Raw genomic sequence first — 18,968 nt, forward strand, 5'->3', positions numbered from 1 at the left:
AGAGGGGAGACCTCTGTTAACCTCTGTTTCCTAAGGAAACAAGAAATCAGGCTGGTGTCGTTTAGTCTGGCTCGTCCCCTCCTTTGCAAAACAGGGAGGATGGGCATCCTTTTGCTCCCTTCCTCATTGCCCAGTGCCTTTCGTGTCCCTCTGTGTGGGGCTGATGCCCCAGGTGCACACAGCTACCTTTTGCCTCAATTCCTTCATGTGTTTTTTTTTCTCTTTTTCCACTGCGATTCCCTACGGGATGAGGAAATTCCTCTCCACGTAACACAGGCAGTTGCTGCCCACGCACCTTGACAAGGGGCCCTGGCTGCGGCCTGCAGCGGCCCCAGCGCTAACAGCCGCCCTCCCCTCGGCGGAGGCGAGGGGTTTCTGCACAGCACGCAGGGCATTTTAGCGCCGACAGGTGAAAAAGGAGAGAAACCCTGTCGAGAAGATGCCACGACAGCGTGACGCCGGGACGGGGCGCAGGCCCACTCCAGCCTCCCCACGGCTCATCCCACCCCAGCTGAGGCTCCGAGCCCCGGAGCAGCTCCGGGGCCGGGGGCTGCGGGGCAACAGCGGGGGGAAACCGCAGGGCAGGGAGGCCTTTCGCCTCTGGTCTGACCAGAAGGCAGGCGTGGTGGGCCACGGCGGTCCTGCTTCTTCCGTGGCCTGCCGCTACCTCAGAAAAAAACAAACCCACAGTGCATGCGGCCGTCCCCCGAAGCTGCGTCCGTTGTGGCAGCCGCTGCCCCTGCCGCCGGCTGGTGTCCCCGCGGAGGGACCAGGGCTCCCTTCCAGGCAGGTGCTAGGGAGCGCCTCCTGCTCCACCGCAGCGCCTTCCTCTGCACTCTCAGAAACACGCTAGACTTCAGTTTTATTTCTCGAGAGTGTGCTGCCAGTAGGATTTGTCCATTTAGTTGGCATCTCCAGCAATATAAGAGTGCCTGAACTGTAATTACTGCTACAACACGGCCATAAGCTTGTGAGTTTTGAGCCCGTTCCACCTCGGGAGCACAGACCAAAGTCTTTCTAGTGGCGGGAGGGAGAAGATGCCAACTCGGAGGCATTTTGCAGGCCAGGTGAAGGTAGTGTCTGCTTGGGAGTTTAAACATCTGGAGCAGCGGGAAACACTTGGCACCTGGTGTTTGGTACTCTGTCCAAATAGCCATGCCCCTTCTTGCCTGAGGCCACAGGAGGAAAGACAGCAAGTGACGCCGTGGTCCCACAGGCTGCCTCTGGCTCAGAGCTTGCCAGCTGGACCCCCTGCCTTTGCGTTGCAGGTGACTGACCCAGCGGTGATATTGCAATGGCCAGTGCATTCAGTGGACGCTCACTAGAATAATAATCTTAATTCCAATCCCTCTCCCATGACTACAGCCAGGAAATGAAGAACAGTTTCTTAGCAGGACTCCAGTGGATATCTCCTTTATTGGATAAAAGCCACTGCTTAGATTTTCCTCCCAAAGGATTGTGCTTTCCAATCTCACCTTCTGCAATCTTTGTTCCAGTACAGCATGCCTCACTCTTTTCCAGCTGCCTGGGAGATTGCTGAAAAGAGGTGCATTCGCTCCAGCTGCTGTGAAAATTGTGGTGACCCTTTTTTGGCATGTGTTTGGATGAGTTGCCTTGGAAAGCAGAATCACTCAGGCAGATTTGTTTAAGAAGTGAAGACTAGAACTGAGCTGGGTTTTTTTCTTTTAATGAAGAAGAACAATTTCCCACTCTGTTCATTCTCCCTACTCTCAGCAAAATGTCAGGAATATTTAAGATTAATGGCAAGCCATGTAAAAGAGAAACAGATACCAAGTAACATTAGTTCCATCACACAGCTCAACTTTCCTCCTCCTTCCATAGCAGACTTTGCCTTATGCTTTGGCAGCCTATCACCAGAATTTTTCTTGCCCTTTTCAGCTCAGATCTTTGGAAATCCCTGTTTTATAAAATGCAGGGAGGAAACAGAGACCTTGTTGACACAGTGAACTGCATTCTGCACAAAGCAGAGCCATGTGCTGTCAGCTGGAGTGAAAAACGAGGGCCCTGGGAAAGTGTGAAAAGTCATATATGTTCTTGTAAAAATATAAGGTTAGGTTCATGTAAAAGAAAGTCAGCTTTTCTTGAAAGCCCTTGGATCAGATTCCCATCTGATATAATACAGTGGGATTCCCCAGTGGAGTCCCGACAGCATTCACTGGCCAAGGAATGGGCCTTTCTGTATCTTGGGGCCAGTGACATTGATTACAAACACTTTTCAGTAGGCAAATAATCCTGCTTCTATTAACAACCCACCTGTTCTGTTCTGATAATGCAAGTAGTACACTCCTAGACCAGAAGTGTGATGCTGTTCCAGCAGAGTTCATTTTAATAAGGAAATAATTTAGAAGACAGCTTCCTTCCCCTTAGCAGTCACGTGTGTCCCTTAGCTTGGAATACCTCCCCGTGCCAACAAGCGGCAAGCACTGACATGGGATCTGTTTATGGTTTGTAACAAACCTTACTGTGATAAAATTCCTCCCTGTTTTCTATCTGCATTGTTGTTTTGCTCTCCTTTTTCCTTTTGCTCTCCACATGCACAAACTCTCTGTTGTTGGCTTTCCGATCCCCCCAGACATCCTTCTAAATTGCTTTGTCACGTCCTGTCCCTATGGAGGTTTCTGCCTGAGTGGCTGCTGGTAACTTGGAGAGCAGGTTTGGTTCCCTATGCCTCCTCCCCATCTATATAGGAAAGTGCTGCCACTATGTTTTCTTGCACAACACAGGAGCCTAAGCAAAAAAAAGTGGTGGGACCTGTAGTTATCATGAAAAAAGTAAAACTGCCTTGCTCCCTTCTCAGAACCTCACCCATTTCCTTCAACCACGTTTTCCAGCCCCACTTTCTGGCTCCCTCCTTTTCTTTCTAGGCACTCTGCATTTCTAAGAGGATCTTAGCCTCTTGCTCCTTGTGTCTCACTTCTCCAAGCTGTGTCCCCAGCTGACAGGTATTTTAAAATATTTATTACACTGAAAGCTACCATACCCACACCAGAAATCATGCTCTTTCCTCAGACATTTTGAAATACCTAGGGTTCATATGTTGCACCCAGCTTTGAGCAGAGGTTTGCTGATAGAAGAACAAGTTTAACAAAACACTGCAGGACAGGCTTTCAAAAGGGGTCTACACTGGTTAAACAGAACCACTGCTCTGTGTGAGACTTTTCCCAAGACATCTCTGGGTGCTGAGTCAGACCAGAGCAAAGCACTTTGAAAGACTTGGACTCCAGCCATTCTACCTCACCTTCAAATACTTTGAAACTGGGGGACAAATATATTTTCTGCTTTCCTTATAACATATTTTGATCAAGCGCTTTTTATTCTGCTGCAGCTACAACCATAAGAGACTCGTCTGTCTTTCTTGCATTACAGCCACATAATTTCCACGTGAAAATGATTTCTGATGAATGTAAAATGATTACAAATTCAGTTTTAGTAAATGTAGTTCAAAAAAAGTGTTTTACCTGAAAGTTGCCCAGTGGCAACAGGTATTACTTTGTATGGAGACCTGGAAAAATCAGAGAGGGCTGATATTAATAACATTGAGAAAGCAGTTTGCATTTCATATTTCTACTCCCTGAGAAATAGGAAGAAATATCTGAATATATTCTAAGCCTGCTCAAAATCTGTCCATTAAAATATGGAACTGGCACTTTTAATCAATGCATGACCCTCCATTTTACAACTGAACTAGTGCATGAAGAGATCTTGATTGTACTGTACAGTCACACCACAAACATGGCAAAACAGCCTCCTCTTTGGCAAGTCTTGATAGCTTGGAGGCTGAGATGGTGAAGAAATTGTTGCAGGCCAGAAGGAAGCTCCAGTGGTGGGGACCATTTTTTTGTTTGATGTTTGCACAGCACCATGTGCAATAGGTCCCTGCCACTCTTGGGGCTTCAGCACATGGCATCAGTGAAAATATTAGCAATGGTAGGTAATAATCAAATATGTAATGGAATAAGCAACAGCAAAAATCATAACTGTGAGTAGTCAGAGTGAAAATAAAACTGGAAGGCTGAACAAACAACAGGAAGCCCAGGAGCAAAAGAGAAAGGGATCTGGAGACAGAAGGGGTCAAGCATGGAAGAGTCCTAACCTCATAAAAGACTTTGACTTGTCTTTGCAAATAATGTCGTGGTTGGGTTCTAAAGGAGCCATAAAGGAGATGGAGCAAACAAAGGAGCTGGGGTCCTTGAGAGCAAACAAAGTGGGAAGGGAACAGATGTTCTACGTTAAATACTTAAATGCAGTATTTTTCCTCAGACAATTACTCCTACTTTAATAACAAGGAAAAATCTTCAAAACTAGGAGGCATTAGTGTTATAAGCCAGTGTGTAATTCTTGCTGTCATCTCCCTCCCTCTAGACAGTTGCTCACATCACACTGTATACAAGAGGCATTTGCAGCCAAACAAAACCCTTTCCCTTGGGCTTGACTCCATTTTCTGAGAGCAACTTCCAGCAAGGCTTACCTCTCTGAGTTTGCGGGCATTGTCGGATCAATGGATACCATGCAATTGTCTGCCGTCAAAAGGGAGATTGTTGTGTTCCTGAAAGGTATGTTTCAAAGAGGTTTATTTGACCTAGAAATGTTGGCTGAGATTTTGCACTGCTGCTTATGATACATGGCCATTTTCTCTCATGCATCACTCCCATTCTGGCCTGGCACTATCTCATACCTGTTTTAGCTGGAAGGGTCAAAGCACAGGACAGGGTAGGCTTGATGTTTCACCCATTTCATTTACCAGAAATGTTTCTGACAAAATATAAGTGTGATCATCTCTGATCTTGGAGCAAACTTTGCTCCCTGCTAGCTCATGTATTCTGTTGAATCATCAGCTAATGACTTCTATTAAGTAGCTACGTATGATGATACATCAATTAGGCAGCTCTATGAATGTCTTGAAATTGTCTGGTTACTCCTTTACAGAAACAAACAAAACAAAAGTCTTTCTAAATAAGAGACCTTTTTTTTTTTTCATTATCTGGTGCTAAATGTGATCTCATAGGCTCAGATGTAAACCTTGGTGTTCTCCAGGAACCTGACTGAAATGTACAGTTCTTTGGAAGTCTCTGCTTAAAATAAAACATCAAATATACAGTCATCATCCTGTTCATGAATGACTCCAACTGCTAAACAAAGTTGCCTGGGTGATGGAGTGGAAGTATTTGACATCATAGACAAATGAGAGTTATCAACCTCTTTAATGTCAAATGGGAGGAAATAGCAGGGATAAACAGGGCATTAATTCTGTCCTGCAGCTTATGCAAATTCTGGGTCAATATAGTCCAATTTGTACTTCAACACCTAGAGTTAGAGTCATGCAATAAACCCATGATTCAAGGGTTGGCCTGTTTTTCCTGTGCATTTTTGTATTGTAAACTTGTATATACAAAGGTAAAGACTATGGCTTATTGCATGCTGTTGTGCACCTGGCCTGTGCTGCTGAAGTCCCATAGACAAACAACAATTGCCCTCTTCTAGGTGTGGATTTGCGACCTGGTTAAAGGGCTGTCTTCCCCCTGTGCCGCTGTCTAGGACAGGTAGCACAGAGGTGACTGGGGGCTATACTATACCATCCTCTTCCATGCCCTTTCCTCCCCCATCTTATCACACAGCTACATCCAACCCAGAATTCCTCACAATACACTGGTTTAAGTTGGAAGATGCTCTATGCATGGAGGGTAGGAGAAACAAACTCTACAAGAAATTTCAGCAAGAGAGATGCATCGAATTTACAGAATAACATAAATTAGAAAATATGTGGCTTGGCCAATGGATTTTGGAATATTTCTGTGCTGTAAAAGTTTTCTGTTGGATACTTTGTGTTTGAATATCCCACACCTGGGATTATATCGTAGTGTGTCTAAATATAAAGCTTATCACCTAGTGGCAACATTTCTGATTCTCCCCAATTTTTTCCCTAAAAAGCAGGTTCTAAAATTGTGGTTGCATTTTGCTTGATATGGGCAAGACCGTAGTCCTGAGGTATAATGGGTATGTGCACAGAGCCAGTATGTACTCTGGGCTAGAATTCTGGCTTTGCTGGCTTTTTTAGAACAGTCTATGATTTGATTCTATTCTATCCTATCCTATCCTATCCTATCCTATCCTATCCTATCCTATTCCATTCCGTTCCATTCCGTTCTGTTCTTTTAAGCGTACTCAGCATTGAGGCAGCTATATCCCTGCCAGAGTTTCATACACTTTTCCAGTTGATGCTGTGTTGCCCCAATTTCTTCTTCCAGCAAACTGGAATGAGAGCAAAACCTGAATAGCAGGTAACTAGATCATTTTGGACTTGTCTCTGAATTGTCCCTAGAAGTAAAGGAACAAAAGTGAAATGAATGTCACAAATGAAAAGAGAGACCTACCTTGGTAATCCTGTTGCAATGCAGAAGAGGTCCATAATATCTTTGGAGTTGCAGTATTTGCTAAAGATCACCTTCCAAAACGAATAGCAGCAAGGGAAAAATGAAGACAAAGGAGAGAAAGGACAGTTAGTTCCCAGTGAGATATAAACTCTATTCAGGCATGAACTGGGCTACTTTTAAGGATCATCCTACCATTTCAATTATCTGATTTGGCCTGTGAGCTGGAATATTTCTCTACTCCTGCTTTAATACCTGTGTTTTTAGATAAAGAAGGCTCTGGAGACCTAATCGTGCTGTTCAGAAGTGGAGCAATAATGTATGTGAACTGCCAGCAAAAGGTATCTCATAATACTGTAGAGCTGCAGGATGATAACAACCACAAATTTCAGAAAGGAACAATCCAGAGTTAGGAAGAAAACAACCCAGATTTAGGAAGGTCTTTCGATGGTATGAAAGGGCACTGCTATTTGGATTACACCAGCTTAAGATAGTTTTAAGCAGAATAGAACTTTTTTCCCCCATTTGTGCCAAATTCCCTGCAGTCTGACAGACTGCAGTGTTCCTGCTGTTTGGCCAGAGGTTGGACCTTGAAATCTGAAATTTGCCACTTTTATCACCCTATTCCTCCCACCACCTCTTCATACACCTGCCCTTGCATGCATACAAAGCAACCCCTGGGTTCAGAGCACTGTTTGAGCTGGAAAGGCAAGCACCTGTAGGTTTGGAAAGGGCAGCATTAAGTCTGTGAATGCAACATTCACTTGACCTCGTTGTGATACAGCCTTTAATGACACAATCCCATGGTATGATTTTCCCCAGATTCCCGCTTCCTTCAGGGCACATGGCAATGGTGCTCACTGATTGAGAAACTCTTCTAGGTTGTGTCTTCTAGTTGTTCTTGGGCAGCGGTGGTGGGCCAGAGAGCCTGTCTGAGTATAATTTATTGATTATGCTGGAGGTTTTGAAAGTGCTGTGGAAATAAAATGCCTCACTGTAGTTGAGTCTGGCTCATCTTCTCAAAGCCAAGAACAATAGAGAACAGTGGGTCTTATTTGTCTGGGAGTTGCTCAAGTTAATGGTGTGACTGCAGGCTACAGAAGCCAGTTTGTCATGGCAGAGTGGGGGAGGCTGTGGTCTGGAGCAGTGGTTTCCCTGGGCAATTGTGGATCTCAGCTCCCTTGCACCCCGCCCCCCAGAAGAAAAAAATAAAGTCACAGGACCTTAAAGTTCAGGATAGAGTAGATCAAAGGGACTCACAGAGACCTATTAACTCATCTATAATAAAACTCATGAGGAAAAAGAAAGTGGTATTTTGCAGACAAGAACTAAGGCACAGGCTGATGATGGTAAAAAGTCTCCTCTCCTTGCAGGTGCCTAGTTGGAAAAACTGTTTTCCAAACTGCATAATCATTCTTCATATCTGGTATTTTCAGGCACAATTTCCATTGCCTTTCATTGCAGGTGTGAGTTCTCAGCTTGTCTGTGGATCAGACTCAAAACTGGTGACCCAGAAAATGAAGAATGTGTCGTCAGGGACTGCCTTTGAACAGTTTGTTTTCGCCAACTTGCCTCGTGTCACTTCTGAATTCTGGGGCAGACTCTGTGAGAGAAGCCAGTTCTCGGGGACAGTGTTCAGCTGCTCCGCTCAGGGACCCTTGCTGGCACTTCCTCAGTCTCCTGCCTCCTCCACAACACACACTGAATAGGAGGAGGCAGGGTCTCTAGACAGCAAGTGCTGCTGCCCCAATCCTCTGATTGACTCAGTTGAGCAGCGTCTCTGCATTCAATGAGGCAAGGACCATGCTGGAAAAATAACGTGTCATTATGTAATTAAAGACCCTTTCAAAATGTCTTGCCCAGACATTCCCAGCCTGCCCTCAAGCCGCAGCTCCATACCCCAGATATGTAGCCTAACCAGTCCAAGGTCTAGGTTGAGACTGATATGATCATGACTTTTGCAATGATTTTTTGAAATTTAAGGAACCTGTTCCCAATGTCTTTCCTTCTAAAATATTGGAAGAGTCCTGACATAACTGCAAGAACTGACCACGCTGGTTCAGTCCTATTGCGCCTGAGGTGTGCTACACTAAATACAAGGCACAATTCTTTTCAGTTCTGATGCTGAAATAATGCTTCAGATCTTAGTTTTCACCGGTAGCTAAAAAAAAACCCCAAACTTTTATTCTTTAAGTGTGTGCTAGAGTTTTTGTGGTACAGAAGAGAACAATACTGGTGACCTCAAGAGATGGTTATGACTGATACATAAGTAAATATCCACCTTCCCTATTTTCCAACCTGGATGAAATTACACTAGATAATACATTCAGATTATAAAAACTCAATGTGGATGATTGCTGAGATAGTTAATAACTCTGACTTGGGAAATGGGTGCGATTAAAGCCCAGTGCATCCCAAAAGGCTGTTTTGATAATCACCACAATGATTCACCCTTGTTTATTAAAATCAGCAGCAATCAAAGCAATAAAGCATAGTTAATCGAGTTCAGACAGGACTGAAACCCTGCTTCTTGCAAAGCACAGCATCCTGTTGGAGTGATAGCTGCTAAAATTGGCTAACAGAACATTGGAAGGCTGTTTTTGTACCAAGAACTGATACATGCAATAACTGAGCAGATGTTAATTGTGGCTGAACACAGGGAAAAGGCTTGTGATGTGCTGGGAGTGCTATTTCAGGTAGTGAGATTTCTTATTCTGGAAATCAATTATTATTGACTGGGACAGATGAGAGAGGGAAAGATTAAAAAATAACTTTAAAAAAGCATTAAAGGTTAGAAAGTCAGCCTGACTCATAGAAAGCAGCAGGAGCTTTCAATGCATTGAGGTTGAATTTTAATACTTCCTTTTACTCCATGTAATAGGTAAGTGTGGGAAGCAAAACAAAGAATGTAGATATTATTTTGTGGATTGTGAGCTATCTCTGTACATGCTTTTTAGCTTTCCCAAACTTGACATTTTTACTGAAGTTTGCTAGAAGTGGATTTGTGAATCACCCACTGCATTTTGATACTCATCTCAGGATGTAAATGGTTATCCTCAGCTGTTTTTCTTTAATTAAAGAGCATATGCTACTAAAGTTCTCTTCTTTTGCAACCTGCTGAGCTTTTCTGACCAACTTCCTTCAGTTTTAAAGCAAAGCAGACAGCCTCAAACATTTCCCAGCAATATGCAATTGCTCCTGTTATTGCCTGCAGGTTTATGTTCCCAATAAAGTCAATGTCAGCTGTGCTGATGACTTCAGTTGGAATGTATTTTGGAGAGGGGAGAGGACAGCCTTCATAGTGTGTACTATTGATGGCTCCAGCACAGTATAGGAATCCTATTTGCTTAAAGTCCATTATCATTTCAGGGACATTAGCACCATGCAGCAAATATAGTGACATTTGGCCTGCAGTCGTACTTCACCTAGCTGGGACATGTGGTTTCTCCCATGACCAGGGAAGGTGGTTGACCAGTAGCGCTGAGGACAGCCAACTTCCATGTGATGAAACTGTGCCCATTCTGCCCTCTTCTCTGTGTGCTCTTGGCACTGGGAGGTGAAGCAAGCATCTTACCTAGCCTCATGAAGGTGTCCTTGCTCGGGCAGGTGTCCTGAAGCCATTGCTGTTCGGCCCAGGTCTGCATGATGAGATTTTTCTGGCATTTACTGTTTTTGGGCTTGATCCAGATGCGTGAGTTAGCACAGAGGAACTCCACTGCCCTTCAAACCTGCCTCAGCTGCTTCTAACCACAGTCACCTTCTTGCTTAGGTCCTCTCTTCCTATCCTAGGGTGGCAAGCCACTGCCAAGACGTGTCTCTCAGTGTCTCATTCCCTGCACTAATGCCCAAGCTGGAAGAGATCGGTGTTCAGAGCAGGACTGAGGCCTTGCTACAGAGTGTAACCAAGGCCAAAGACAGAAGACATCAGCAGCTTATGAAGTGTGATAGTGGGCTAAGATCACCCATGTGCAGGGCGTGGACAAGTTTTCGCATAATATGCATCAAAAAGATGAATAGTTTGACACAGGCCAGTGCAGCCTGAAGAAGCCAGGGATGTAGTTCCTGACACTCCTCATGTAAGGAAGAACTGGACACAGGGACTCCAGTGTTGCCTGGTGGTAAGGTAGTGTCCTGCAGGCTGAGCCAACACAAGGCACTCAGTCAGCAGGGTCATTTCTGTAGGAAAGGTAGAGCCCAAATCATATGAGTAGAGTCACACAGGAGACAGACCACACAGGAAGGGGAAACAAAGGCCCCTGCTTCATTTTGCAGATTAACAACTGAATGCCCTGAGGATGATCAACCACATATAAATCCTGTTAATTGCATGTCCCTTGGATTTGTGCCAGGAGGAAAAGAACGTGTTCCCCCAAAATGATACAGCATCTACAAACAGTTAGTTTCATCTGTTAGAGCATTAACGTTTATTTCATATTTTGGTCCTTGTTTCCCCTTATTGTTAGCAAAACTTCTACCATGTATAGAAAAATGACAGGAAGGCTAGTCTCCCCTGAATGCTTAGCTTGATAGTTTTAATAAGTTGCCATCAAAACCAAGAAGTAGCCATTTGATTTAAGTATGGAATGCTGTCTGCCTGCCTTGGAGAATAACATGAAGGGGAAAAAACAGAATGAATAATAACTGAGACTTTTTGGAGTGGAAATAATATTTTGATGAAGCATGCAGTGACTGGGAAGCAGGACAGTGTGACTCAGTAGGGACGTCTCTTTCCTAGCCCAGAGCTCACATCTGTAGGTCTGAAACTGTGGGTTGGTTACTTTTCTGGGGACAGTTCTGCACTGTTTGAAACATCTTCCTCCTTCTCTCTTAATCCATAGTACCCACCTCTGGTAGGGGACAAGGATTTCAAGACCCCTCTTAGAAAGAGTAGATTAAGAACCCCGGTGCTATGGCCGGTTTCCCCAATCAGAAAAGCAGTTTAATATTAAAGGACTGTATTGGAGCTACTGCTAAGGGACCACAGAGCACACACTCTGCAACCTGCCAGTTTACAACTAATCACATTATACTTCACATTCAAATATGAAGAGTAAAAAACACAGCCTACAAATCCAATTTCTGTTCTATATTTGATCCTCAGAACAGCTAATCCTCTCTGTAAACTGCAAACCCTGTCCAGAATGTTATCCTGTTCCGATCTTTTGTTGGTAATTGGGTTTTCTTCCAAGTATTTAACTAGCATTTGATTTTTTTTGACCATAGTAAAATTACTACATGAGTAATGGAGAAATATTTTCAAAGCCAATCTATCCTCAGTTTCCAGCCCTACTTCCTTCTGCTGGTCTCAACCTGCTGTATTCAAGACTTTTAGCACTTGGTGATGTCTTTTTCATTCAGCACAGCAAGCAATGTTCGGAATGAGAGCTGCAAGTGTGGGGTTAAAACTATCTAAAATGATAATATTTAGCTAATGAGATTGAAGGATGGTGTGTTAGAAAAAGAGCTCGCTAAAACTCAGTTACATATCTTGCATGGACTTTGAAATTTGTTGCTGCTCTATAACAGCAGTTTTCATGGAGGAATTTTGAACTGCTAAAGCAGAATGCTGACAGGAAAGTCTACATTATGATTTTCTCTTTCTCTCAGGCAGTCTTTGTTGTCTATATCAAAATGAAGTAGGTTTAAGAGCTTTTAGATGCTGCTCTATAGAAATCACTGGAAGGAACTAATTTTTCTGAATTTGTAATCAAAAAGGTCTTCCTGAGAAAATAGCAAAAAGAGTACCTACCTTATCAGTCATAGTTCCCAACATACAGCAGAAGCCCTGCCTAAAACCCCATATCTAAACCTCTCCCAGGTTTCCCATCCTTTGAATTTCAGATACAAGTATTATAGCGTGAGCCCAGCTATATCCAAAATATCTGTCTACACTTCTTTATTTCTTGCACTAATTAACAGTTGATATTTGGAAAACCACTCCATTTTTCTGGGCTTCAAATGTTAGACAATATTAAAAATAGTACACCAGATTTGCCGTTTGATGCAGTAGGAACTTCACCAAGAGAGGAACGGAAAATAAGTGTATGTGTGTGTGCATGCATGTGGGTGTGTAGAAAAGAAAGAGAGAGAGCCCTGATCTAAGAATCTGAACAAAAATAATAGCAATCCTAAGCTTTTCAACACCCCTTCTGTTAGACAAAGAGGGATGTGGTAGACTATCAACAGGCAGAGCTCTGCAGTCTTGCTGATTCACACTTACCTTTGAGCAGTAGCATGGCTTGACAACATTCATTTCAACATGACACCTATGTAAAATGTACGGGTTGGATTCATCTGAAGTAGTTTTAGACAACTAGATGCTAGGTTTCTTGTGCACCTTGCTCTGCCAGACTTCCTCTATTGCTGGTAGAGACAGAGGACCACTTCCAAACAGTAAATCAGCCCACACATCTCCAAACCCTGGTTTACGATGGGATGAATCAACCTCTGGAGACACCGCCCACCTCCCCACTGACTACGGGGAAACCTGCATGACTAGCTTGGGCTAGTCATCATTAACTTTAAGACGGCTATAGTTAAGTGGGATGACTCCCACCAGTTTCCTAGTAAGGTACATTACCCTGAAATGAGAGACAGGAGGCAGACAGAGCTGATGTATCAGGATCACAAGGTTCGTGGATATACGATAAGGCACAATTCCCATCCTTTATAATATTCCTGAAGAGAGAGATATGGGAAAGAATCTTTTCAGGAAAAAGAAAATGTCTATAATACTCTGATATCTGAGCACCAGGACCATCCTGAAGGTCTGTTGAGTCAGTCAGTGTGGCAGAGATTGGAGGCTCTGTCACTACGAGCAAGGAAGTATCTCATGACTTTTTAGAGATGTTGGGGCTGGTAGAGGAAATGAGGTTACATTAAAAAGAGTCTTGTGCAACCTGCTGACCACACTAAGGGACATATTGCTAACATTCAGTCTTTTAGCACTAATGATAGTAGTATATAATCAGGAACCAACAAGGCTCATTTTGAGAAGGTGAGCTAAAAGTTTCTTAATTTCTACAGCAGACATAAAAGTATTTCAACCTTTGACAAATAATTCAAATGTCTGTATTCTGACTTCCCTTAACATCAAAAGGGCACATAGCTGCTGCTGATGGAGTACTAAGTGCAATTAATCCTGTAGCACAGTAATGCATTAGACTTGAAATGTTTGTAAACTGGACAATAGGAATACTTTAGCATCAAATGTCCTCACTAAATGTGAGTGAACTTAGTCTGTGTGTCTCAAAAATACTCACAAATTTGATGTCTGACTATATGACCTGCTTGATAATAGAGGAGTGTTAGAAATGTATGTTAGTTAATAGACTAAGGAAATTGGGTGTGGTGAAAGGCCAGAGAATATAATTTACAGCTGTAAAAGTAAGTTAATTAGAAAGGTGATAGAAACAAAATGGTTTTGTCTTGTTTGTACTAAGGATCGTATGAAAGTAGCATAAACTGCTAAGGTTTCCTCATCCGAATCCTTAGGTAACACCAGCAATAGCGTGCTCCACTTACAGTTTCTGAGCATATGCTGTAATAACTATAATAGATGGCGCATGACCTCAGAAAGATAAATGCCAGTAAACAAGCCTTTCTGGGCAATGGATCTGGAGGAGTTATGGAGGAACCATGGGAGCGCCCCTGAGTGACCTGATGGGCCTAATCAGGGAGGAAGGGGAAAGGGGGAGAAGAGACAGAGGAGCCGCAAGTATTAAGTTTTCTCTCACATTTTTAAAAGCCTGTTTTTAAGACATTTTTGTTCTTTAAAATGTTGAAATATTATACAGGAGCTGTAATATGACAGAGTTTTAAAATGCTCACTGTTCAGTTTTTGCTGCATTACAATGAGGACATCTACCAGCTGCCTTAAATTCACCAAGGTCAGCTAAAATCAGAGCACCCAGCTTAGCCAAGACCACTGGCCAGACTCAGGCTGTGCTACCTTACATGCTCCATTGCCTGCAGTGATCCACCACTAGTAAAAAAATGGCCTTGATCCCACAAAAACATGCTTACGCCTCACTGTGCTACAGAAGGTTTTGGCATAGGCTTGTCCGTGTGTGGGAGGAACCTGTGAGTCCTGGCCATGCAGACTGGACCCCGAGGGCACGCCTTACCCATGTCCCGACTGCGCGTGAAATATGCCTCTGCACACCCCAGCCTCCCTGGCAGTAAGGAGCTGAAAGCATATTCCTAAATAACTAAATCCCCTGGCTTGACGGCCAGGGAGCAGGGAGCTGCAGGCACCGTGGAACACGCTTGGCCCTGCTGTGCCAAGGGAGTCGCTAGGACTGTCTGTGCAGCATTTAGGGATGCGAAAATATGTAATAGCCTTGAACCAATCATCATGCTATTATTTTTCTCCTGTGTTTTGTTTTTAATCTGAATCCAGTTTGGCGTGTTAAAAATAGCACGGTGAGCTTTGGAAAAATCTGTTGGGTTTGCTAGAGTCTAGGCATTTATACCACAGTTGCTGTTGCTCTAATTAAAAAGAAAAGCTCACATGACAAAACCATTCCTACTGGCTGACATTTCAGTGCAATAACCGCAGCACCAAAACATAATCTTGACTTTGTTCTGTTCATCATGGACCTCAGGCCAAGCGGAACAATAGCTGTGGGTGTCTCAGGGTCCTGCTCTACAGGTCAATACAGTAGAGATTGAGAAAGGTTGAACTGAATAAATTGCTTTGAGAAAAAAAAGGTTTTCTCTCTATTTGGCATCCAGAATGACTCAGTAAACCAGCAAAATGACTCCAAAATTCTTTACTTGCTTTCTGAAAAGGAAGAAAACCAGCCTGAGTGATTTTCTTGAATCTTAGACAAAGGCAGCGGTCCTTTTTTTTTTCCTAGTTAATTCAGGCTCTGTACCCTCCTGACTTTCAATCCTTGCTACAAATATGCTGTTGATTAAGACACTGGAAACAGAAATCATCTCAGATTAAGTATTTTCTCAGAGGAACTTCTTACAACTCTGCAAGTAAAGCCACTACACTGTGACATTTGAAAATGCGAGCCATGAAGCCACCCACCTGGGAACACAGTCACTGGCTGGGTCTGCTCTGTTACCATTTTGATCTCAAAGGTCAAAAGAAATTCTGATGATCCCCACAGTTTCTATGTGGAAAACATATGGGCAGCAGTGTTCCATGTTGATGGATTTTTAATTCAAAACAGACTTGATAGGGATTTTTCTTAAAAAAGTAGCCAAAGGGTTAATAATGTTATGAAGGAAAATAAGATTCCAGATCTGGAGTTCCTGGCTTTCTCAAGTTTTGTAGAGCAAACCTTACTTCTCCAAAGGCAGATTTGGGGTTTTGGTGCTTGACCCCATCTAGTGGCACTCCAGGAACAATGAGAAATCTCCATACACTGTGGTAGTGTAAAGTCACCTTCCTATATGAAGCGAGGCCTTTTTTTTTTTTTTTCCTGACCATCTCTTCTCTTTTGCCTGACAACAAAATAGGCTGTGGTGCAGGTAGGTCATGAACATGTTGCACAAGCATGCTAAGCCATGGTGGATATGCGTGTAAGGCGTAGCGAGAGGCTTTGTGACCGGGCAAATGGGTTACGATTTGCTGTGCTTCTCTGGGCAAGAAGATCCTCTAAAAATAAATAAACCAAGCACAGTAATGCATTAGACTTGAAATGTTTGTAAACTGGACAACCAGCTTGTCTGCATGGAAATGGCCAGAGGTTAGTTGTCCCTCGCCCCGCTAGCAGAGTGGTGTGGGGAGGGAGGGCAGAGGAGATCTGGACCTGATCCCTTCCTCTCAGGCATGCTTGCTTTGGTCACCATCTTACGCTCAACCCCTAAGATGGTGCCTCCTTTATTTTAGCAGCCATTGAGAAGGATTTCAAAGCCAGTGACAATCCCCACATCCCCAGCAACTGGAGCAAAATATTGGGCCAAACCCCTTTGCCCTACCCCCTGTGCGTCTCTGTACCTGACGGCACACATACCTGTTTAGCTTAATTCAACACTCGTGTTGTAGAGCATTTTCAAGTATTCATCTGTAATGTGCAGTTTCCTGGGGTGGGGTGGTATGGTATTTCCTGGGCTTGGCTTGTTCCTTCCTTTACTCTGAGATGGAAAATAACTTCTCCCCAAGTCAGTAACATGCCCTGAGGTTGCACTGGTGTGAATTCATAATCAGGCCATGTAAGCATAAAATATATATTAAGAATCACTATTACAACCATCATTGTGGTATGCCCACATTACAATGCAAAGCTCAGCAAACCAGATGCAAGTTGGAGCTAAGCCCTTTCAAACTCAACAAACACTGCTCTAATGAAGCTCATACCTCATTACCAGGTTAAGAAGGAGTAGCTTAGCATTGATTTAATGAATTCCCTTTAGAAGCCTCAAATACTGCATTCCTTGGAAGATTAAGGGTTGCTTTTTTTTCTAATTATGTTGTTACTGAGGAGGCATGAGAATCTGTGATATGCCCTGCTTACCCCTGAGTGAACCCCATTTACTCGGTATTTTTACTGCAGGGATCCTTCCAAACATTGCACAGATGAAATTTCACATCTGACAAAAGAAACAGATAACATTTATCGAGCAAAAAACTTAATACTGACTGAGTTTGCATTTGCTTGCTTGTGCAACTGTGCCTCTTCTGTGTTTTTAGCGACAAAAGTACTCTCTAGAGACTGATTCTGGGAAATGCTTTTTTTTTTTTTTTAAACCAGCATGGCTGACAGATAATATGATTTAATAACATGTTTAGAAATGCTCACAACCTTTTTGAAATGCCAAAACATTTTAATATTTAGCTGTAAAGGTGCCAGGGAAAGCATTGATTCTGGGGGTTGTCAGGAGACCAACTCATTAAACCCTGGCAAAACAGAAGCAGTCCCTTTCGCTTAGCAGAGCCTGTGGGCTCCTCTCTGCCAGTACGGAGGAACCCGCTGCAGCGGAGGGATCACCTTCAGTTGTAAGCCCCAGGATCAGTGAAGAGGATATTCTGCCCTGGGAAACCTTGTACAGATTTTAATTTTCCAAGGTCTTGATTCTGATTACAGACTTCTTCACTCGTGTGCTTGGAGAACCTTCTTCATCGTGGGGAACACGGTAGGTCTCCAAAGCAGTTACAAAGGGGACCATAGGCAATGGCACTGTAGGACACGATTGTAAGTATTAGCTCTCCCATTACCTTGTTTCTATGGTCATTAATACATGAAAGGGAAGGGAAAGGATTTCTTTACTGTTTGTTTTTAAAGAGGAAAAAAAAAAAAAGGCGAGGCTGGGTGAAATGAAGATTTAGAGCAGGAACACAAGAGGTGGATATTTGCATTTTGCAAGTCAGGCTTTACTTGCTCTTGAGCCTCTGACTGGCTTTCAGTCAGTATTACATAAAACAGGCACTTGGTTTGTGGCCAAAGAATTGCTGACAAAAAGAATATGAAGAGTTACTTACAAAAATGCTGAAGCATTTTTTCTGTTTAAAAGCAGTTGGCTATCTGCTCTACAGTGTACGAGCTCTTTCTTTTAGCCATAATACATGTTTCTCCTGCAGTTTCCCCTGTGCTGTGTACAGTGGTTAAGCAAACAAGGAAGAATAAAGTTTTGAAGCTAAAGTTTTGATTAATGTTTATTGACATTTATGAACAACTCCACGAAGGTGGCGGGGACCCAGCAGCACCACAGCACAGCATATTACAGAACAATCCAACACCTGCCTGCCACTAAACTTCTCGATAGGAAAATGCCCATCATTAAAACCCTGGTAAGCAATCTCAAAATAACTCGGCACGCCGTGCTTTCCAGTTCTGACTGCTTGGGTGAAAACCGGGGAAGCACCTCTCCACAGGCAAAACTTCGTAAACACATCGAAACGGTACTCTTGGAGAGGAATCCTGCAGCGCTGCTAAACCCAGGATTCCCACACAGACCCTGAGTGCTGGCAGCACAGCGCACTCATCTCCTGCCGGTCTCCCCTTCCCCTTTAAATAAAAATTCATATACAAAGCAGAAGCCACACGAGACCCCCCCTGCCCCCTCTGCCGCCTTTTAAAAAGAGATTTGAAGCCCACACTGGAGCTGAATGCAAACATGCGTCTAGCTTGCATTACAGAAATAGGTCTCACAGCACAGACAGCTTGCAGCCGCTGCTGTGTCCTGAGACACTACTTGGTGAAAAGCAACAAAAGTACCTTTTGAATTCTTCCATCAATATCCAAATAAATACACTTGGGCCGGTAAGTTGAGGAGGCAGATCCCATCTTGCTACAGTTGGGCTTTTACTGGACTTTTTTTCCAGTGCCAAACAGAGCAGAAAAAAGGTTTATCCTAAGAAGCTGAGCCACCACTGCCTGACAGTTTGGTGTCCCTGCTCTTCTGTATAACACTGTACTCTCATTCTGGGAAGGTCCCTCCTCTCACATGCATGCATTTTGCTGTGTCTTTGTCTCTCTGCCACCTCCTTTTAGTTTTGCTTCCCTCCAAATCCAGCTGCCTCGGACAGACAGCGAAAGGCACAGGCTCCAGGTCCTATCTGCAAGTGCCCCCCTGATTCCCATAGCAACAACCTCTCTTGGCTCTGGGGCTGAGAGCTGCAGG

The 18,968-nt window shown here is 43.6% G+C and overlaps 1 protein-coding gene across 2 annotated transcripts in view; it reads right to left on the minus strand.

Moving 5' to 3' along the window:
* The window catches only part of PDE9A (phosphodiesterase 9A), a 49,562-nt gene extending 30,829 nt beyond the window's left edge, over window positions 1–18,733 (minus strand). The window contains exons 1-5 of one of the 2 annotated variants that reach the window (XM_067289759.1): window positions 16,361–16,471; window positions 12,970–13,067; window positions 6,393–6,463; window positions 4,490–4,567; window positions 3,480–3,523 (exon numbers count right to left, since the gene is read on the minus strand). In XM_067289759.1, the coding sequence (XP_067145860.1) occupies window positions 3,480–3,523; window positions 4,490–4,567; window positions 6,393–6,463; window positions 12,970–13,053 (277 nt within the window). In that variant the 5' untranslated portion in view covers window positions 13,054–13,067; window positions 16,361–16,471. Of the gene's footprint in view, window positions 1–3,479; window positions 3,524–4,489; window positions 4,568–6,392; window positions 6,464–12,969; window positions 13,068–16,360; window positions 16,472–18,562 lie in introns of those variants that run through there. The other variant, XM_013941645.2, reaches the window with a different exon arrangement.
* Between the last annotated feature and the right edge of the window lie 235 nt (window positions 18,734–18,968).

Source organism: Apteryx mantelli, chromosome 1, assembly GCF_036417845.1.
Source record: "Apteryx mantelli isolate bAptMan1 chromosome 1, bAptMan1.hap1, whole genome shotgun sequence".
NCBI lineage: Eukaryota > Metazoa > Chordata > Aves > Apterygiformes > Apterygidae > Apteryx > Apteryx mantelli.